General features: G+C 41.8%; 2 protein-coding genes across 2 annotated transcripts in view; one reads left to right on the top strand and one right to left on the bottom strand.

Moving 5' to 3' along the window:
• PDE3B (phosphodiesterase 3B) overlaps nucleotides 1-80 on the bottom strand; it is a 164429-nt gene extending 164349 nt beyond the window's left edge. The window contains exon 1 of the mRNA XM_027577888.2: nucleotides 21-80. Within this exon, the coding sequence (XP_027433689.2) occupies nucleotides 21-80 (60 nt within the window). The remainder of the gene's footprint in view (nucleotides 1-20) is intronic.
• LOC113913623 (translation initiation factor IF-2-like) lies at nucleotides 79-23025 on the top strand. Its single transcript, XM_027577889.1, has 4 exons — nucleotides 79-525; nucleotides 675-874; nucleotides 7679-7739; nucleotides 22595-23025. The coding sequence occupies exons 1-4, from the start codon at nucleotides 79-81 to the stop codon at nucleotides 22646-22648; spliced, it is 762 nt and encodes a 253-aa protein (XP_027433690.1). The 3' UTR covers nucleotides 22649-23025.

Genomic DNA, 23025 nt, shown 5'->3' with positions numbered 1-23025 from the left:
GCTGCGCGTCAGGGTTGCGCCCGCCGCCGCGGCCCGGGATCCCCGCCGCGCGGGCGGAGGAGTGGCAGGGTCCGGGACATGCTGGCAGAGGAGAGCGGCAGAAGGGACTGCTCTCGGGACCGCCGCGGCCGCCCCCTCCGTGTTCCTCGGGCACTTCTCGGGACTGGAGACTCGGCGTCGCCGCCCAGCTCCGGCGGGCTGCAACAGTTAGCTCCCGGCCCCAGCCTGGTCCGTTGGGCGCGCGAGCGGCGGCGGGCGGGCGGGCGCTCCTCCCCCGTGCCTGCCCCGGGCGGGCGCGCGCCCCGCCCGCCGCTCGCGCGCGCCCGCGTCCTGTCCCGGCGCCCGCGCCGCCGCCCCGGACGCGAGCGGGGGACCCCGCCGACTGAGCGTGCCAGGACCGGGGAGAGCGCGGCCGGGGCCTCCCAGAGACCGGCCGGGGCCGGCAGTGGAGGGCGGGGTCCCCTCCGGATGGAAGGAGACAAGCCCGCCAACCTGGGACCCCAGGCGCGCAGGTTCCCTTTGGGGGTAAGGCACAAACACGCAGCCAGGCTCCGACAGGTCACCACTGGGGTTTGGGAGAGAGAGGGTGTTTGCGGCCCCGAAGGGGAGTGCCTAGTTGGGAAACCGAGTTGAGCGGGGAAGCCGGACCCGCCTCTAACACATCCCGGTTTCAGGGTGGGCCCTTGGACTGTCCGAACTGTGACCGGGTAAGGACCAGCCACCGCCATGGTCATGGCAAAGGATTCCGTAACCACCGTGCCTGGGTCTGCCCTCAACAGCAACGTGGAATCTTGGGCCACGCAGCAGGCCGGGGAGATTGGCCGCGGCTCTTTGGAAGAAGCGTGCACGTGGAGTGCTCTCCGGGAGCATCCGAGTAGGTATTATTGAGCTTGTCTTCCTCAACTGTCTTCACAGGCAAGGAACTAAGGTCCCAGCCTCCACTTCACACCCTTGCCATACATACCCCCTGGTTCACATCTGTGTCTCCCTGAACAAGCACAGAAAATCTGTTGTCACAAAGTTGTTCCACCTTGAAGTCTTTTTCGCTGTTAACAGCGTGTTCTAGAGAAGGGGGGTTGGGAGGATTCGGCGTCCTCTCCAAGACCATTGCCCAGTTTGGATCAGTCGGTCACGAAAGGAGCCAAATAAGATGCTATCTGTGAATTACTGGTGAAACTAGCAACATGGAAACACTGACCTGAAAGTGAGAAGAACTTTGCTGTACCAAAGGGACTGCTCTGGAATCTAACCAATCATAACTGCCTTAGAGAGTGAACTGTGTTTCCATCCACCGAAACTCTCCCTTCAACCTCATGACAGGCCTGCATTTCTCAAAGAGCTAATTCCACATTTTTCCAGAGAGATGAGAAAACTTACTGTGTGGTAAATGCCACAAACAGGCCCATTTTTCACCAATTAATCTCTGCCCACAGCCATGACCTAAAACAGACCATTTTCGTATATGGCCATAGTTCACATACATAGCAGAAATCGCTGCGAAATTAGCACAAGCATTTGACCAAGATGAAAAAAGAGACCAGAATTCCGTTTCCTTTTCTGTCTCTTGAACAAAGGAAAAAATATTTAATAGAGTTTTCAAACTGATTACTCAAATGCTTTCCTTAAAAGATCAAAATCCATGGTGATCTTTCTCTACCATGACAATGGAAGTTTTTTTTTTAAGTATCATTTCAACACAACTCAACGAATACATTTTTTAAATGATATGCACAGCACTCCTCACTACCAAAGATTAAAATAGGAAACTTTGTGGATACATTTTGAGCTTTTACAGAAGGGCATGGCAAAACTAGCACTGGCATTATAAATTCTCATAAGAAAATAAGCTATCAGGGTGCCTGGGTGGCTCAGTCAGTTAAGCCTCTGCCTTCAGCTCAGGTCTTGATCACAGGGTCCTGGGATTGAACCCCGAATCGGGCTCCCTGCTTAGCCGGGAGTCCACTCCTTCCTCCGCCCCTCACCCCGCTCTCATGCGCTCTCTCTCTCAAATAAATAAAATCTTGAAAAAAAAGATAACTGATTTGAAAATTAGAACAAATTCAGATTAAAGTTGTTTTAAAGCCTCAGTTAGTAATTTGAGGTGGGATAGGCATGGTAATAGTAATGGACTAGAAATCCGTTCATAGCTTCTAATCCTGGCCCAGCCATTCATGCCCCAGCATTAAGCAAGTCACGTTAACATTTCCAGGCCTTGTTCACCTCAGCTGTAAAATTGCCGGAAGTTAATTCTGATGAGCTTTAAGGTCCCTTCCAGTCTTAAAAAGTTTGATTTCTGTATGACAAAAATATATAGGCATCCTTAGGATCCATGCTTCAGATTGCCAAGAGCAACCTTTGAATTATTTGTACCATCAAACTAAAGAAAACTCTCAGTGTTGACAAATCAAAACAAAAGAATTTGTATCAAAGAATTATTATCTGGCAAATACAATTTAAAATACTCTTCATACTCCCCAGTTCTTTCACCTTCTTTCAGCTGTCTTCCCAGGTCTTTATAAGGCTAAAAGCCCAACTCTTTCAATAACCTATGTTTGGAATGCATACCTCTAAACACCAACCCCAGCACCTGACAGGATTCTAAAATAAAATGTAAGGACGTAACCAAAGACCATCAGTTTACTTAACTAAAAATATGCACAAAAAGAATGAGCTTGCTATGTTTATAGCAACTCCTTTCTCTGTTTACAATCCATGTCAAAGATTATTAGTAAGCTGCATTTCTGAGAGCTCAAATTATTTAATTATTCTTTTCCAGATTTAAACAACCAATAGAATTACTTAGCTCTTGTCTTTAGGTTCAGGAATGTATGACCATTATCTGTTGTGAAAAAAGACCTAGAGTCACGGCACACCTTTGACTTTTCTCAGTACTCTACCCCTGCCTTATTTTACCTGACTTTGCCTTTGCTCACATCTTGACCCATGAACTCTCCACCAGAATCGTTCTCCCAGTTTGATGATCCATGACATGGAATCCTAGTGCTTACCCCCCAGCTCCCGAGTTGTTCTGGTGCAATGCAACCCTGTGTGTATTCCTCTATTCTGAAGGGGGTCCTTGCTGTCGAGTTCCAAAGACCAGTTTTCCCATGTTCCTCGGTTTGTAGGATGAGAATTTTGTTCTCCATTTTAGGTACCCACACCAGTAAGCTGATAGTGCCCCAATTAACTATGGAAGAACTAAAACTCTGTTTAGGTCTTTCCAGTCCCAGGGCCAAAAGCTCTGCCCCTAAACACTAGTTCACTAGTCTGAGGTTCACCAGTCTAGTAGCTAAGGATCCCCCTTGACAGGCCTTCTACATGCCACTGCCTGCCCACCTAACCTTATAAGCACCAGCTGTAATGTCCCATTACTGGGCTCAGCCCAACTGTCAAAACACCTGCCTCTTCATCTGGGACCTCTGGTGCTCACCATTGCTGGCCTGGAAATTGCCTTCTCTGTAAATTACCTTGTTCTCTCCTTAACCTTCATCCTCAGAGAAGGGAAATAACAATTGAGCCTCATGGTAGGTCTCAGCTCCTCCTCCCTACCTGCCCTGTCTTCTGATAAAGTGCAACTATCTGTCCTTGTAACTTGTACTTTCAAACTTTTTTAAGAAGATAGGATTATTTTCTGAATAAAATCCAAATGTAGAGAAATCCATGTCTCAAGCAGTATTCCCAGAAATTCCCTTCTAAAATTAAATATTTGTAAATGGATGTTAGCAGCTACACCTGTTGGTGACTATTACCGTTATGATCGTGGAATGTAAGAAGGAGGGATAGTAAAGAGGTTGGATGAGAAGCAGGACTCAGTCCAGTCATTACCACTGTCCTGTGGTCAGGTGACTCCTCAGGGTCTGACTCCTCAGGATGAGAATGAACAGCCTCTAAATTTGCTAAAAGCAGTGGAAAAGCAGGGGATAACTGGTTACCAGTTCTTTAAGAGCTTTTTATTACTGTTCCCATTCTGCATTGTTGCCTCTCAACCAGCATTTTAAAACGTTCTTCAAGAGAAATATACAAACAATCTAATGGTTACGAGGGGGGGTGGGGGGCAGTGGAATAGGTGAAACAGGTGATAGGCATTAAGGAGGGCACTTGTGATGAGAACGGGTGATGTATGGAGGTGTTGAGTCACTATATTGTACACCTGAAACTAATATAACACTATGTTAACTGACTGGAATTTAAATTAAAACATAAAAAAAAGTTTTTTATGATGCAAATAAAAGCAGAATGCTCTTATTGAAGTGGAGGTGCCCCCGAGGCCTGAGAACGTCAAATGGGCAGTTCCAACACCGCCTACCCTGACCTGAAGCTCCTCTCTAGAACCCCTGGGCAAAAGAAGGAGGGGAGAAAGGGTGGGGACAGAAGGAAGGAAGGAAGGAAGGAAGGAAGGAAGGAAGGAAGGAAGGAAGGAAGGAAGCAAGGAAGGAAGGAAGGGAGGAAGGGAGGGAGGGAGGGAGGGAGGGAGCTAGGGAGGGAGGGAGGGAGGAAGGAAGGAAGGAAGGTGGGGGGAGAAAGATTTTAAACCTCTGAAATAGAACATAAAAAATGGATTTGAATTGGATTTGGGGAAAGGCTTAGAACCAAATGCTCTTTCTAAAATGCAGTTTTTCTAGAGGCACCTGGGTGGCTTAGTCAGTTAAGCGGCTGCCTTCAGCTAGGGTCATGATCTCAGGGTCCTGGGATCAAGCCCCACATGGGGCTCCCTGCTGAGTGGGTAGCCTGCTTCTCCCTCTCCTCCCTGCTTGTGCTCTCTCTCATTCTCTCTCAAATAAATAAATAAAATCTTAAAAAAATAAATAAAATGCAGTTTTTCGGAATTCAGTAATAAAGCAGCCCTAATTTCTGAGGAATAATGATATAAAGCAGTCTGACAAATTCTAAGTACCAGTCTGAGATTCCAAATTCCTAAAACTAGAGCCATTCCCTAAGGTATATGAAAACCTTAAAAGGTTTTGAAAGAATGAAAGAATTAGCACTTACAAATATACATTTGAAAGTCAAATAGACTGGCTTTTCTCTGGTATAGAAAGGTCCCTGTGTTCAGTGTGCAGTGATGACTCGATTGTCTATGTTAAAATACCCATTTTCCTTCCAGCTAACACTCATCTCAGAACCTGAGCCTCACTTTGACTCACTCTTGTTTTTTAAAGATTTTATTTATTTGTTTATTTATTTATTTATTTATTTATTTGAGAAAGAGAGATAGGGAGGCACCTGGGTGGCTCAGTTAAGCGATTGCCTTCGGATCTGGTCATGATGCCAGGGTCCTGGGATCCAGCCCCATGTCCAGCTCCCTGCTCGGCGGGGAATCTGCTTCTCCCTCTCCCTCTGCCTGCCGCTCCCCCTGCTTGTGTTCCCTCTCTCTCTCTCTCTCTCAAATGAACACATAAAATTCTTAAAAGAGAGAGCGAGTATGTGTGTGTGCGCGCACACGCGCACGTATGAGTGTGAGTGCGAGCAGGGGTAGGGGCAGAGGGGGAGAGAGAGGGACGAGCAGACTCCACGCTGAGCACAGAGCCCAACCTGTGGCTTGCTCTCAAGACCCTGAGATGAAACCAAGAGTCGATGCTTAACCGACTGCACCACCCAGGTGCCCCTTGACTCATTCTTTAGTTCATCTTGACAAGTATTTACTGAGTGTCCACTATATGCAGAGCACTCTGCTAGATGCTATTTAGAACTTTAAAAACTGTAAAGTTCTTTAGAAGCTTCCTCAAGCTGCAGCTCTATGTGGGAGATAGGGCCTATGCACATAGACTGTTAGGGAGCACAAGAGAATATATGGTAAACTCTGTTGAGAACAGTGCTTCAGACCTATTAAAGAAGAGAGGAGTGCCTGGGTAGCTCAGTGGGTTAAGTGTCTGCCTTTGGCTCAGGTCATGATCCCAGGGTCCTGGAATGGAGCCCCACATCTGGCTCTCTGTTCAGCAGGGGAGTCTGCTTCTCCCTCTCCCTCTGCCCCACCCCCACACCCCTGCTCACGCTCTCTCAAATAAATAAAATCTTAAAAAAAAAAAAAAAAGAGGAAGAGGGGAACCTGGATGGCTTAGTTGGTTAAGCATCTGCCTTCCTCTCAGGTCGTGATCCCAGGGTTCTGGGATGGAGCCCCGCGTTGGGCTCCCTGCTCAGCGGGAAGCCTGCTTCTCCCTTTCCCTCCGCTGCTCTCCCTGCTTGTGCTCTCTCACTCTCTCTCTAATAAATAAAATCGTTAAAAATAATAATAAATTTTAAGAAGAGAATCATTCTTTTCCAGAGTCTCCCCACTGTATGGTTGTCTCAACTCGTTTTCAGGATCTGTTTCTCCTCTACCAATTCCAATTCTCTCCCCAGAGTCTATGTGCATGGCCATCTTCCTATCTCTCTGCCCTCTCCCTGCCTTTTCTGTTTCATCTTTATATTTAATTCCCTCATTTCTTTGACTTCTTCAGTTCTCCTACATGCCACACCCCTCCCCCAACATTTAATCTCTCTCTCTCTTAATGAATGCATTTTTTTAAGTACCTGGCATTGTGCTGGGCACTGTGCTAGCGGACAAGGACACAATGATGACAGGTATAGTTCCTGCCTTTAAGGGTTCATAGTGTAAGCTAAAGAAGTACAAAGACTACTAAAGCCCAGTGTAATAGGCACTGTGATATGGAGGTAAGGAAGCTCAGTGTAGTCTGGTAGTCCAGAGGGACACCTAACCCAGACCATGGTGGGAATATTGAGTAAGGAATAATGCTCTTGGGGAGTCAGAGAAAGAGATTTCTGGGCTTGGTATTGAAAGTTGAGTAGAAGCTACATACATAAAGTAGGGAGAAATATAATCTGGGCAAAGGAAGCAAGCAAGTGCAAAAATCTGGAGGAATACAACCATGGGACATTCGGATAATTTCAAGCCATCCTGTGGCTGGAGTGTAAGGTATACAGGGACAAAGAACAAAAATGAGGAGGCTAGAGAAATGGTGTGGCTCTAATATGGAACTGGAATTTATTGTTACTATTATATAAAAGTTCATATTCTGCTCGCTTCGGCAGCACATATACTAAAAAAGTTCATATTCTGTCATCATATTTGTTTATTTACATGGCTACCTCTTCACTATACTCTTCAAACACAAGAATTCTGTTTTACTCAACCTTAGCTCAATCTCCATGCCATGACTAGCAGAGTACTCTGTCAATATTAAAAAAAACTTTTTAAGTAATCTCTATATCCAATACTCAAACTCACAACCCCAAGACCAAGAGCCACATACTCCACTGACTGAGCCAGCCAGGCACACCAATGCTCAATATTTTTTGAAGTGTGTTTGTATTTCTCAAAAAAAAATTAATCAGATTTTTTTTAGTTGTATGTCCTTGGATTTTTTTGTTAAATGAATTTAAATTGAAACTCTTAATATACAATTTAATACAAAAAAGCTTCTATACCGTTATTGAAAAACGTTTTTGTTAACATCCATTTTCACAAAATCAGTAAAAGAACCCTTTCTATCTTAGAGTTGCAGAAAACATTATACATATATTTGTGTTTGGTTTAATTTCCAACATAAAATAAGTGTTTAAGAGTGTGTGGGTGACATTTTTTTTTTTAATTCAAGTGATGGTACCTGGATGTCTTTTGCAATGAAAGAATACATTCTACTACTTTAAGAATTCTCCTTTCTCTATTTCTCGTTTTCAGAGCAGCAACTGTATCTATGACACAATTCCACCGTACTTTTTACAAAAAGCAACCGATAAAGGTATTAAATACATAACTATTAATCTGAAATTTCCTGGATTTTGTGTATTAAACCTAAAACCCGAACCTTGAACAATAAACAGCAATGCAAACTCCTTCCAAGTTTTCCTGTTCCCTCCTTAGACAAGCAGTAGTCTCTTCGGCTCTGGCTCTCCCAGCAGATCTGAAGGATCACAGCCCCTACCGTGGCAGCCTACCGTTGACACTGAACTTGTGGTTAATTGTGGAGTTCTGCCACAAAACCACCTCACTACCACAAGCTGGATTTTTGCCCAGGAGAGTGACAAACTGCCAGGCCAAGCAATAGACAGGAGGCAGCAAGAGCAAACTGCCTTTTACCCCAGAGAGCAGTCGTTTCTGGATTCCAAACGGAGCCAGCAGGGAGACACACCAAAGAAAAACTTTTAAGTGTACTTTCTCCACTAAACCCCCGAAAGTGTATTCTTGTTGTTTTGCAAGAGCAGCTCAAAAAGATTCACCCACTTCATTATCTAGCATCATCGATAAATGTGAGGCTCTTCTTTTCATTAGTAAATTTTTTTTTTAAAAAATAGGCACTGAGATTGGAAATAGCATTGTTATTACATTACTCCTAACTACTAAGTGACCCGCCTACATCTGATCATTGCAAATAGGAGCAAATAATGTGTCTCTGTGTGTGTCGGTAAGCTGCACAGAGCAGCAGGCCGCTCTGGAAACTTTATTTCAAAGTCAGGGCTGCATGCTGAGAAGGAAGGAAACTAGTCAGTCAGATCTAGTTACCACTTTGTAGCTGCATGACTTTGGAGATCACTTAATGTCTAGCATTACCAACCTCATCTACAAAATGGGGAGAACAGTGTCTCTGCCATAGAGTCATTGTTATGGACTAAATTAAATTAATGTGTAGAATGACTAAAAATTCCTGGATGCTCAGTAAATGTATTTTTCTTACATCCTGTCCTCCTCCATACCTTTCCCCATCCTTTCGGGGCTTTTCAAGATTCTATCAATTCTGAGCTTTGCCAAGGAGATCCCCGGATTATATCATCTGCTCAATTCATTTTCAAGGCTTTCTTTCAATACCATTTTGCTCAGCTAAGAATTTGTCTCCCTAACTATGCAATCAAATAGATAAATTAGCAACTCTCATCAGAAGGCAAGTGCTAGAGCAGTTGTGATGTTCTATTCTAATTATGCACTATAAATGCAAAAAAATTTAATACATTAATTCTTTTTTTAATCTTTTTTTAAGATTTTATTTATTTGAGAGGGAGAATGAGATAGAGAGAGACAGCATGAGAGGGGGGAGGGTCAGAGGGAGAAGCAGACTCCCTGCTCAGCAGGGAGCCCGATACCGGACTCGATCCCTGGACTCCAGGATCATGACCTGAGCCAAAGGCAGTTGCTTAACCAACTGAGCCACCCAGGTGCCCCTAATACATTAATTCTTAAAGGAATGACTGCATATTATTGTCATAATTTTGTGGTCCTTTCATCTTAGATTTCATTCTGCTGAAAAGATGTTGATTTAAGGCCCATATGTGGTAACATGGAGAAACAGAAAAAAAAAATCAAACTTCAACAACCAATTTCATCCATAGTAGCATTAAACTTAGTGAAGACAAGAAAACATTTATGTTTGCAAAAGTTTATTCATTCACTCAGCATGTGCCAGTCATCACCCTAGATACTGAAAATACAAATATGAATAAGATTTGGTCTTTGCCCTCAGTTTGGTAGAGGAGAAAATATGTAAACAGGTGCAGCACAATATGACATGCTCTATTATAGCTCTTATCAAGTACAGTGGTGGGACAGAGAGGAGTTCATAGATAAAGACATGCTAGCTCAGGTATTAAAGAATAATAGGGGCCCCTAGGTAGACAAAGAGAAAGTTGAGCATGCCAGACAGAGAGTGGTATGTACAAAGACATGGAAGCATGCAACATTTCTGTAACCAGGTTGGTATGATTTGGGATGGTGGGAGGATAGGCATGAAGAAACGAGAGCGGATAGATGGGTGGAAGTCAAATTCTGGGAAGCCCTACAAGCCATTCTGAAGAGGCTGGAATTTATTCTGTGAGTGATAACGAAGTGTTAAAGATTTTAAAGCAAGGAACAGGCATGATTAATTTTTTTTTTGTAGACCTATTTTGTGTATTACAAATCTCAAAGCTGGTACTGCATGAAGAATAGTTTGGAAGAATGTGAACTCAAAGCCAGAAAAATAATTCAGGAACCCATTATGATAGGCTAAATGAAAGATAAAGTTCTGTAAGGCAATGGCAGTAAATTTGGAAAGGAAGGATGGAATTAATAATAGCAACTACAGAACTTTCTGATCAATTCCACAGGTGGAAAAGGGGAATGCAGAGAGGGTTCCCCGGGTCTAAGCTAGGGGACTACAGTACCTTGAAGCCATTAGCCAGGATAAGAAGTACTACAGGAATAATTAGAATAAATATCATGGGTTTCATTTTGAACAGGTTGAATCCAAGTGGAGATGCTCCTTGGCAGTTGGGTGTATGAGTCTGAAGCTCAAGAGAGCAGTCTGGACTACAGACAAAGTTTGGAAGCCTGTAGTCTATAGGTAGAAGTGGATGCCCAGAAGCAAAATGGGACATTCCCCAGGAAAGTATATATTGTAAGAAGAGATTCTGTGTCTGAACTCTGAGGAATACCAACTTATAAGGGATAGGGAGCAAAAGAATTTCTCAAAAGGATGACTGAAAAGGAAGTGGCAAAGTTAGAAAGATAATCCTTACTAAGGTAAGGACAGGACATTTCAAGAAAGAGGACAAAAGACATAAAATGCCACTTTTTTTTTTGAATGAGATAACAAAAATGCCACATTCTAAAATGATGAGGACATGGGGTGCCCGGGTGGCTCAGTCGGTCAAGTGGCTGCCTTCAGCTCGGGTCATGATCTCAGGGTCCTGGGATCGAGCCCCGCATCGGGCTCCCTGCTCAGCAGGAAGCCTGCTTCTCCCTTTCCCACTCCCCCTACTTGTGTTCCCTCTCTAGCTGTCTCTCTGTCAAATAAATAAATAAAATCTTTAAAAAATAAAATAAAAAAATAAAAATAAAAGGATGAGGGGGACAGGAAAGAATCCAGAGGAAGTCATTATTGACCATATGTAGAACAGTTGCCATGATGGGGGCAGAAGCCAGATTGCAGTGGATTGAAGAATGAATTCATACCTATAATAACATTCTAGAATTCATTCTAGAAAGTTTAGCCAGGAAAAAGTTTTACCTTTAGTTTCATCAATATTTCTTTTTTTAAAAAAAAAGATTATTTATTTATTTATTTGATAGAGACACAGCGAGAGAGGGAACACAAGCAGGGGGAGTGGGAGAGGGAGAAGCAGGCTTCCCGCGGAGCAGGGAGCCCAATGTGGGGCTCAATCCCAGGACCCTGGGATCATGACCTGAGCCAAAGGCAGACCTTAACAACTGAGCCACCCAGGCGCCCTTCATCAGTATTTCTTGTTAGTTTTGGCTAAAAAGCATCATTTAAATAGCTTACTGATACAATATAAAGACCACACACATATGCACACTTTTCTCCTCTATAAAAATAATAGCATTCCCCTTTTTTAAAAATTTTATTTTATTATGTTAATGTTAGTCATCATACATTACATCATTAGTTTTTGATGTAGTGTTCCATGATTCATTGTTTGGGTATAACACCCAGTGCTCCATGCAATACGTGCCCTTCTTAATACCCATCACTGGGCTAACCCATCCCCCCACCCCCCTCCCCTCTAAAACCCTCAGTTTGTTTCTCAGAGTCCATAGTCTCTCATGGTTCGTCTCCCCCTCTGATTTCCCCCCCTTCATTTTTCCCTTCCTACTATCTTTTTTTTTTTAAATATATAATGTATTATTTGTTTCAGAGGTACAGGTCTGTGATTCATCAGTCTTACACAATTCACAGCACTCACTATAGCACATACCCTCCCCAATGTCCATCACCCAGCCACCCCATCCCTCCCACCCCCCACCACTCCAGCAACCCTCAGTTTGTTTCCTGAGATTAAGAATTCCTCATATCAGTGAAATCATATGATACTTGTCTTTCTCTGATTGACTTATTTCTTTTAAGCATAATACCCTCTAGTTCCATCCACATCATTGCAAATGGCGAGATTTCATGTCTTTTTGATGGCTGCATAATATTCCATTATATATATATATATATATATATATATATATATATATATATATATACCACATCTTCTTTATCCATTCATCTGTTGATGGACATCTTGGCTCTTTCCACAGTTTGGCTATTGTGGACATTGCTGCTATAAACATCGGGGTGCACTTACCCCTTCGGATCCCTACATTTGTATCTTTGTGGTAAATACCCAGTAGTGCAATTGCTGGATCATATGGTAGCTCTATTTTCAACTTTCTGAGGAATCTCCATACTGTTTTCCAGAGTGGCTGCACCAGCTTGCATTCCCACCAACAGTGTAGGAGGGTTCCCCTTTCTCTGCATCCTTGCCAACATCTGTCATTTCCTGACTTGTTAACTTTAGCCATTCTGACTGGTATGAGGTGGTTTCTCATTGAGGTTTTGATTTGGATTTCCCTGATGCTGAGAGATATTGAGCACTTTTTCATGTGTCTGTTGGCCGTTCGGATGTCTTCTTTGGAAAAATGTCTGTTCATAGCATTTCCCTTAATGGTGTATCTACAGTCTTTCTTACATCTTTTTTTTTTATTTTATTTTTAAGTAATCTCCACACTCAACATGGGGCTCAAACTTACAACCCTGAGATCAAGAGTCATATGGCTCTACCAACTGAGCCAGCCAGGTGTTCCCTTCCCTATATGTATATAAACAGGTATTATAAACTAGCATTTATTTTGTATTCATAGTTGTGTCCCACAAATAAAGGAATACAAAATAAGACAGATACAGAAGCTACTAAATGTCTAACATATCTCTGAAAGTTTTTTTTAACTAAGCAGTTATTATTTAGCTTTGATGAGTACTGCAATCTAGTCTGATTCTTTTTTTCTTGTATCCCTTTGAAGTTGGTGAGAAGTCATTTTTTGAGAAGACTCCTTTGATAAGATCATTTAAATGCCCTTGTTCAACATTCTTTGCTTAAAATCACAATATTTTTATCAGCTCTGTAAATAGTAAACAAGCCACTAGATCTAATGAAAAACAAGAGGTAGATTTTGTACATTTAGAGAATTTCTAAAAAATATCTGGCCAGATAATTCAGACAAAAGCAAGTGTATTTAACATCCTTTTCCTGCTAAATAACCAGGATTCAACACAGTGTTCCAGTTAACTACCATCAGTCTTCACTACAATTTTGTTTGGACCGTTCCCAGTGACAACTCTCTAGTATGGTTTGGTGCTTTGGTAACTATATTAAATGTAAGTGCAAACTGTGAAAAATAACAAGAAGCCTTATATAAATTCAAGATTTTAATACTGTCTTTTGGGGATGAGATGTGTAATCATATTTGAAAGGATGACTAACATCCACTCTAATATGGACAAGACTTTAAATAAACCAAAACTATGATTTGTAACCAATAAACCTCATGGGAATGGCTGATTTTTATCCCTTAGTAACTTCTCCTTTTTACAGGTGAAAAGGTTTACATCAGATTTCCTCTTATTATAACCTCTCAAATGTTGTGTGGACCAGCAACCCACTCTCTTGAAACAAATACCAGCCAACCAGGAAACCATGAGGTTTTATTGTGCTATAAAATACACCAGACATTTCCAAGCCTTCATAGGAATGAACCTGACTAAATTATTACTAAAAATAGTTTCAAAATAAACTGTAGGCTCCAAGTTTCTCTAACAATCAAAATTCCTTCATCCTTCATCAGCCTCATTCTCAAGCTCTTTACTCTTCTGGAGCTACATTGCAAACAGTCACTCTGGCCACATATTCCTAAGAACCAAGGGGTGATAGAGGCAGACAAATTTTCCCTTCCTCCCTTCTAGGTTCTTTGGCTGCGCAATAGTTAAATTGATATAAGATGGATTAACAGGAGAAAAACAAAATTCATACATACAAAAGCCCCATAAAAATATGGTAGCCAGGTAACTGAAGTTTATATGAGATCCTCATCTAAGGAAAGTTAAAAGGGGAAGGCTGGTCCCAGGCAGACAGTGGAGATGTTTAGAAAACAAAGATTGCCCCGTTATGCAGATAAATTTATTAGGTAAAAAGGTATCCCTACTAATAGCTCTCTTCCTGGTCCAGGCCCCTTTTCCAATGTAAATTAGTCAACTGAGGTAAAGAGTTTTTCCTGAATCTGCTGTGTTTTGATTGCCTTTAGCTCAAAATAATCGTTATGCCAAAGAGACATATTCCGGGATGGCAAAATCTACTCCCTTTTAGGATTCACATCTATGCAATCACTGGGGTAAAATAATGGAGAAAAATGTTAGTGTCATTTCCTGAATACATTTACATTTGTCAAAATTCTGTTTCTAGTTTTCCTGTACACTACCAGACCCTAAATCATGAGCTACTTCTTCTATAATATCATGAGCATGGAGAGAGTAAATTTTGCAAAGAATAAAACCAGATCTTCTGCTTAAAAAAGTAGATCACCTTTGGCTCCACTCAGCAAATATTTATTCATTTAAACCCTATTCTAGTTCCTGTCAAGGAATACATGTTGTGTGTGTATGTGCAAGTGCGTTGCACACTCGTATGTGCTTGCAATGGGATCAGTTGTCAGCAGCCAGCAGGGAACAAGACATACAAATAACTATGATGCAAAATAGAATACACTAAGAGATAGCCAGTTTGTAATGGGGATCAGGAAATGTGCCATGAAATAGGTGGGATTTAAAGTTCGCCTTAAAGGATGGGTAGGAGGGGCGCCTGGGTGGCTCAGTCGTTAAGCGTCTGCCTTCGGCTCAGGTCATGATCCCAGGGTCTTGGGATCGAGCCCCACATCGGGCTCCCTGCTCTGCGGGAAGCCTGCTTCGCTTCTCCCTCTCCCACTCCTCCTGCTTGTGTTCCCTCTCTCACTGTGTCTCTCTCTGTCAAATAAATAAATAAAAAATCTAAAAAAAAAAAAAAAAGGATGGGTAGGATTAGAGATGAGAGGAGGGCATTGCAAGGAAGAAAACAGAACATAAAATGAAGAAAGTTTTCATGGAGCCACTATTTTATCAGGACATAAAGTTGAAGAATGATACAAATGTTTAAATTATTAAGCATCTAACTAATCAAATTTAAATAAAGTTAAAACAATAAATTATGAATCATTCTCTAATCCTCTATGTTTATTCCTCACAATAATCTGAAGGTAGTGATAATATTCATTTTACATATAGGTAAATTGAGGCACAGAGAGGTGAAGTATTTTGGCAAAGATTACATATCTAGTAGTTGGTAGAGCAAGGATTCAAACCCAGGCAGTGTGACTCCAAACTTCTGTGTTTTCCACTGTATCAGTAATTATTAAACTGTGGTACACAAAAATGATCTAAATAATTTCACCCAGATGGCAAAAATGCAGATTGATGAACCTCAATAATTCTGATTTAATAAACCCAAGATAGGACTGAGGTATCTGCATTTCTACGAAACACCTGAAAGGATCCTGATGGAGGAGGTCCAGAAACCACACTAGCCTGAGGTAAACCAAGGCAGTACTGAGTGGACCTAACACAGCCTTGAACATATTTAAATGATTAACGTACTGGACTGAACCACCAAAAAAAAAAAAAAAATTTCATTTGATGAAGCCTTAACTCCCAATGCAACTGTATTTGGAGATAGGGCCTTTAAAGAGGTAACTAAGGTTAAGTAAGCTTGTAAGAGTAGGGCCCTGATCCGTCATAGATAGTGTCCTTATAAGAAAAGGAAGAGACACCTGGGGTGTGCCTGTACAGAGAAAAGGCCAGGTGAGGACATGGCAAGAAGATGGCTATCTGCAAGCCAAGGAGAGAGGCCTCAAGGGAAACAAACCCTGCCAGGACCTTGATCTTGGACTTCCAGATCCAGATCGTGAAAGTATACATTTTTTTTGTTTGTTGGTTTGGTTTGTTTTTTTTCAAGTAGGCGTGGAGCCCAACACAGGACTTGAACTCACAACCCTGAGATCAAGACCTGAGCTGAGACTGAGAGTCAGACACTTAACCAACTGAGCCACCCAGGTGCCCTGAAAGTATAAGGTTTTGTTGTTTAAGCTACCCAAACTGTAGTATTTTGTTACAGTAGCCCTAGTAGACTAGTAAAATGAGCCTAATTAATTTTCTGTTTCTCTTAAGCTATGTAGATTTGTTGTATATCAGAAACGGTGCCAAAGAAGATCCTTAATTATCATCACTATCATAAAAGCTCACTTCTATATGGCATTTTATAATTTACAAAGCCCTTTCACATGCTCTGTTGCACTTGAACTTTGCAACAAGCTCTGAGGTCAGCAAGACTCAATAAGGCAATTAGACTTGCCTGGGGTTGCTTACAAGTTGTAGGGCTGAGTTCAGGCCTTCCAAACCCCAAACTTAAGTTTGTTTTTGCTACACCACACACACACACACACACACACACACACACACACACAGTCACACACCATGAAGTATGGTTATTATGTAAAAGGCCCATCTGGGCAAATATTTTTCTTTAGCTTTAGGAAGTCAATAGCTTTACCCCTATTTTCTAGTTAAGTAAGATATGGTTTCAGGAATTCAAGAAATGTACCCAAATATTAATAGCAAGATGAGCTCAAAATACTGTACAGATTCTTAATGTCTAGTTCTCTTCTCAAACAATTGACTAGGCAGTAACAAAATTCTCCCATTCATATGGACCAAGATTATGCCTTTGGTTCTTCAGGGTGCACACTTTTGAGTGGTTTTCTAGTAATAGGAATAGGTTCGCTCGAGATGCCAAGTGATTAAGTTTGCAGAATGCCAGACTGTACAATGGGCTACAGCTTAAATAATAAGAGAAACTGTAATGGGAGGGGTAGTGAAAGAGCAGTTAAAGATAGAGGAAGTGATTCCTTTACTTTCATTTTCTCTCCTTTTGCTAACACTTCCTTTTTTTCAGGTAGCAAAATAATAAAGAAATCGTCAACTGGTATTTGCAGACAACAATGTCAACACCATATGAGCAATTTCTAGAGACCCAGTACAGGAAGGTAGATTCTAAGTCTATCTTCTTCCTACCCTACATTTTCCTATTAGTTAAGGTCTCATTTCCCCAGCAACACTGTGTTAGTTTTTGTCCTCTGAGAAGCAGACACCAAGATGGAATTAGACACGTGAGGGACTTACTGGGGGGAAATGCCTGTGAAGGATAAAGAAGAGAAAGTCAGAGAAAGCAGGGAGAGCCTTCAGATGGTGATTCCAGTCTGACACCAGTGGGAGAGAGCAGGAAGGAAAGAAGATTCAGTAGAAAGAGCTTTACACTATAACACAGTTCTCAGTTTCAACCAGGCCAACAGCGAGTCCTTGAGCTGAAGTCACCTGTTAAAGGAGTCCCTGTCTCCCCAAAATGGGCTTCCATTAGAAGCCCTGCCATGCTGTCATTGGTGCAGGGAAGTCCAAGGGAAGTGTTAGCTCAGTGCAGAAACAGGGATGGATCTGGAGGGTAGGGTTAGGTCCAGTGGTCACCTTTGCTCCCCACGACAGTTTGAGTGGCACATTTTTGTGGTTGCCACAGTCCACCCTGTGCTATGGAGAAATCTGCTTCTCTATGCAGATTTAGAGAACAGATCCTCCATGATTCCTATGGGCCTTTCCTCCTGTGAGAAAACTTAGAAGAAGGAAGTTAGTGAGATGAATCAGAGCCCCCATTGCTGCAGTTGGTCTTGGGACTACAACTGGTGCTCATCCTCTCCCTCCTCTATTGTCCATTCTCAAGTCCCATCACCCTTAGCTGCCACTTCGGCAAGCCAGGTAGCTCACCTCATAGTGTGACCCAAACCTTCATTTCTTTTTTTTTTTTAAGATTTTATTTATTCATTTATTTATTTGAGAGAGAGAGTACAGGGAGGAGCAGAGGGAGAGGGACAAGCAGACTCCGCACTGAGCACAGATCCTGACGCGGGGCTGGATCCCACGACCATGAGATCATCTGAGCTGAAACCAAGAGTCAAAAATAATTACTTATAGAAATAGACATTTATCCTAATGGGAAGAAATGGTGGTTTCTGTGTGCCAGTGCATTACCAGTGTTGCTATAATTTCATGAAATCTTGAAGTTGGGATGCTAGATAAATGCGTCTCACTAATAATAAAGGGAAACATGATCTTGAAATAAAATGAATAAATGCATTTGTGCCTAGTAGCCATCTCACAAAAAACAAATTTTTCTGCTACCTAAACGTCTGTTTCTATATATAATAAAAATATATAGGGGTGCCTGGGTGGCTCAGTTGGTTAAGCGATTGTCTTCGGCTCAGGTCATGATCCCAGGATCCTGGGATGGAGCCCCGCATCGGGCTCCCTGCTTGACAGGGGGCCTCCTTCTCCCTTTCCTTCTGCCGCTCCCACTGCTTGTGCTCTCCTGCTCTCTCTCTGCCAAAAAAATAAATAAAATCTTTAAAAAAACAAATTAATTAAAAAATATATATATTCACATTTTCATCTCTCTGAAATAGGTTAGTGAAGGGGTGACTGACTAGTTCAGTCGGTAGACTATGTGACCCTTGATCTCGGGGTTGTGAGTTCAAGCCCCACGTTGGACATAGAGCCTTTTTTTTTTTTTAGATTATATTTATTTATTTGTCAGAGAGAGAGAGAGAGACCACAAGCTCAGGGAGCACACACGCACACCCCTAGTCTTGTTAGGACAAAAACTGTTGTGTATTACTGTGATGGAGACAACTTAAAGCTATTACCCTTGGGCATTAGCTTAGTAGTCAAATTGTCAATGATCTCGACGATTCTCAGGGAACTGCCAAGTCTCATTACACTTTCCCAACAATCATCACAGTGAGAGCTATCTCTGAGAAGGGATCCACACTGGCTACTTTGAAGAAAGCTAGGCAAAGGGTGTCAGGCAAAATCTAACCAGGGCTCCTTTCATCTACAAAAAGAGCTTGGCCACTAGGACAAGTGTCCGGTACCCACCCTCTGTAATCCATATGCCATCTCACAGCTGGGCTTAGAAGACCTGGAAACGTAGGAAGTCACTCTGTTGTTTTCTTGCCAGTGACACAGGCTTCCAACACAGAATAGCCAGACTAAATTTATTCCACCAGTGAGTCAGTGGCTTGTTAGCATTTTTGGCATCCAGATGGTTTGAGACAAAGGCTAGACTCAGGGTAACTCCCAAGTGTCACCAGGGGAAAGTCTCTTTTGCAGAGGGACTCTAGTCTACTGGGCTAGGGGCCAGGGCCTGGGTTTCTTTCACAACCTCCCAGCACTGCTGTGGTCTTTCCTATAACCCTTGTAAGTCGAGTCACCTGAGAGGCCAAGAGTTAAACTAGTTGTACAGTCTGAATGGTGGAGATTGGAAGTAAATCCTAATGGACCAATAGCCTGGATCGGTTTCATGAATAAACAGAGGAGTTCAGGCATGGGACCCTATAAAGTTAAGTCAATATTAGTTATAGAGGAAATCCTATTTGTTCTTCCTTCTGTTATAGCTGGATTTATAAAAGAACTCAAGTAGAGCTTTTTGCTGTGTTATAATGCTAAAAACATCATTTTAAACACACACACCCTAACCAAGAATGTTTGTAACCAAATAGGACATCACTGTTGTCTTTGCTATTAGGTACATGAGAATTAAAAGTATTTTGCCAATATTCTTCAGATATAAAACCTTAAATGTCTGTATTTATGAAACGGGAAATACTTATCTAGGTTCTGATGCCATGTAGTAACTAAAGCAGAACCCTTTAGTTCTGCTTATTTGGCACAAATTGCTCCCAGTACGTATTGCTAGACTACTAGAAAAAAAGGTCTGAGTAATCCAGCACTGAAACTTCTAGTGGGGGGCACCTGGGTGGCTCAGTCGTTAAGCGTCTGCCTTGATACCAGATCCTGGGATCGAGCCCCGCTTTGGGCTCCGTGCTCCGCGGGAAGCCTGCTTCTCCCTCTCCCACTCCCCCTGCTTGTGTTCCTGCTCTCTCTCTCTCTCTTTCAAATAAATAAATAAAATCTTTAAAAAAAAATAGAAACTTCTAGGGTACTAGGACAATGATTTCTAACCCCTTTGAAGTTGTGACAACCTTTCTTATTTGTGAGATTTCACAACAATCCTGCCTGTTATGCTGTTCACCACACCCTCGAGAAAAAATTATTAATCTATTATATGGAATTTTTTTAAAAACTGCTTAGATAAATTTAGATTTATCTTACTTCGCTTCAGGGTTTTATTTTGTTGTTGATTTCTTAATATATCATTTCCTCTTCTCTGAAGCCTGAGCATCCCTAAAGCTTGGGCTAGATTTAACCTCTCCCCTTGCTGGATTCCTTTAGCTCTTCATATAAATCCATATTAGAGTATTTGAACATTGTATTTTTGTTAGTTAATTTTAAATCTGTCTCCCCGGCTTAAATGCAAAGACCACGTCATATTCATCTTTATTTCCCCAGAGTTTCTTTTTTTTTTTTTAAAGATTTCATTTATTTATTTATTTATTTGAGATAGAGAGTGAGAGCGAGAGCTTGAGCCAGGAAACAGGGAGAGGGAGAAGCCGGCTCCCCATTGAGCCCTGATCCGGGGGCTCAACCCCAGGACCCTGGGATCATGACCTGAGCTGAAGGCAGATGCTTAACTGAATGAGCCACTCAGGTGCCCCTTTTACCAGAATTTCTAGCACAATTCTTAATACAGAGGAAAATTCAATAAATGTTAGTTGAATGAATGAATGAATGAATGAACAGTGGCCTTGAGGCAGAAAAATACCCAGCATGTCAAAAATAGAAAACAGAGAATCATTATTCTAGTACTTTAAACATGGACCCATGTAAGATCCTCTGTTCTAGAACTCAAATCCAGTTAAGAGCATGGACGTGAAACACTTTATAAACTGTGAAATCCTACATGAATATGAGCAAATACCCCTGTTACTTATTATTCAGCAGCCCTCAGGGAATAGTTTTTGAATTGTGAATCAGCAGTCTGTGAAAACAGGAATGAAGTTGGCTTGTTGGAAGAGGAGGACCATAAAAGAGTAAATGAAGCAAGTTGACAAGACGTTGTCCCCTAATACAGTGGGAGTCCAGTTTTGGAAAATGGGGTCTTGCTTAAGTCTTTCTCAGTTATTCATTTCTGTGTCTTGGTTTATAAAAGACCATTTCTTTAGATGCTTAGGACTTGGATAATTCCACACAGCGTTCCCAGAAATATGTGTTACCAGGTACAAAATATACAGGCTTGATTGGTCAAGGAAACGTGTTACATTTGGATAACTCTGCTGATATACTAAAATAACTGACGCATTTTGAAGTGACCATTGGTAGTAAGCTTCAGGGGTTTTGGAAGAAGCAATAAAAATATCAAGGCAATTTGACAAGCAACTATGGTTCAAATAGATGTTAGTGGTAGCCAAAGTTCACAGTTGTGTCAATGAAGCTGGATTCCATTAAGTCAATCAGTAACCAAGGAAATAGTTAATTGAGATATGATCACAAACCAGAAAACCAGGATAAATTAAAGAAGCAAGAGGAATAATCACATTTCTCGATAGTCACATGCTATCAGACAGCAGAATCTGATGTCTCGAAGATAAAGCAGGCAGGTTTTAAAAATGGAAAAGGAGGCCATGGGCCAGGTTGTAATTCCATAAAAGCAGTCAAATGAGAATTTTTCTGAAAAGCAGATGATGTCCTCACAGAAGGGAATTGCCTAAAAACGTCTAGAACATAGGTCCTATGCTACAAGAATAATCTGCCCAAGGTCACACAGGTTAAGTTGTAAAGTGGGTTTTCAAAACCAGGTTGAATGACACCAAAGCCCTTGTCTACTTTCTGGACAGGGATAACCAAGCTAGGCATCAAGCTGCTACTCTGTTGTTCCTCACCACCTTTTCTGAGTCCAGTTTCAGAAAGGTCATGATGAGGGCGCCTGGGTGGCTCAGTTGGTTGAGCAACTGCCTTCGGCTCAGGTCATGATCCTGGAGTCCCGGGATCGAGTCCCATATCGGGCTCCCTGCTCAGCAGGGAGTCTGCTTCTCCCTCTGACCCTCTTCCCTCTCATGCTCTCTATCTCTCATTCTCTCTCTCTCAAATAAATAAATAAATAAATCTTTAAAAAAAAAATTAAAAAAAAAAAAGGTCATGATGAGTAGCACTGGTAAGCAGGAAGTTTTCAGCTTGTCCAGTTCACCTCCTAAGACTTTATATTAAAAAAAAAAAAGGCCAGGAATTAAAGAGGTTGAGAATGAGCTCAAATCAAGGAAGTTCTGAAGCAGCTAATCTATTTCTGAGTTAACAACAAATCCTAGTGTGTATTAAGTTCTTACTTCTGTATTTTCCGGGGGTGAGAGAAAAATACCAATTTATTCATTCTTTTGTTTAATGAGTAATTATTGAGTGCATACCATGTGCCGAGCACTGGAGATCCAGAGGCCAATAGAAAAAGGTTTCTGCTGTTAGGAAGCGCATAGGTGAGGAAGGAAGTGGGTGGTAGAGACAGACAAGTGAATGATTACAGTACAATGTGCATTGATATTAGGAACTAAATAGGTAATAAAAAGTAATAAATATAGGGACAGTACATTGGTACTCTTCCCAATTCCTGATGTTTCCTTCCTGGTGGAAGGAAACCTTCCTCCACCCCTCAACTCTTTTCTCTCAGGAGAGGAGAATTTACTTTGATTGATGAGTATGAAAAAAAGTGGGCATGCCGAGGTCAGCCCCTTGTTTATTCTCTTTCTCACTCTCTCTTTCTCTCCTTACAGCCAGCCTGCCTGCAAAGAAGGCTGCGCTTCCATCCATGTCCTACATTTTCCTGAAACAGGCCCCATGCAAGGAAGACTGCAGAAGTCCCGCACCGTCTGTGACTAAGGGTTCGTTCTTAGAAATACTTCTTGTTCACAGATACAAATCACATTCTCCAACATTAGTTTCATCCAAAATAAAGGTTATATCTCAAGAGGCAAAATAGCATAGTGGTTATAGGTGTGTAGACACTGGAGCCAAACTGGTTAATACCCCAGATTTGCCACTCAATATAACCATGTGACTTGGGGCAAGTCACTCAACTTCCCTGTGCTTCAATTTCTCCATCTACAAAATGGGACTAACGGTCTCTACTCATAGAGTTGTCATGAAGATTTAGGTCGTACATATAAAGCACCTGGAACAGTGCCTGTTGCAAAATAAGTGCTCT

Source organism: Zalophus californianus, chromosome 11, assembly GCF_009762305.2.
Source record: "Zalophus californianus isolate mZalCal1 chromosome 11, mZalCal1.pri.v2, whole genome shotgun sequence".
NCBI classification, from domain to species: domain Eukaryota; kingdom Metazoa; phylum Chordata; class Mammalia; order Carnivora; family Otariidae; genus Zalophus; species Zalophus californianus.
The sequence above is the reverse complement of the archived record's forward strand: the minus strand, read 5'-3'. Positions and strand labels throughout refer to the sequence as shown.

What these genes read in the sequence shown, in the direction of transcription:
- LOC113913623 (XM_027577889.1), top strand. Translation starts at nt 79, where the DNA reads ATGCTGGCAGAGGAGAGCGGCAGAAGGGACTGCTCTCGGGACCGCCGC. An exon ending in CGCGCAGGTTCCCTTTGGGG is followed by an intron (nt 526 to 674) that starts GTAAGGCACAAA and finishes TCCCGGTTTCAG; the next exon opens with GGTGGGCCCTTGGACTGTCC. An exon ending in ACAAAAAGCAACCGATAAAG is followed by an intron (nt 7,740 to 22,594) that starts GTATTAAATACA and finishes CTCTCCTTACAG; the next exon opens with CCAGCCTGCCTGCAAAGAAG.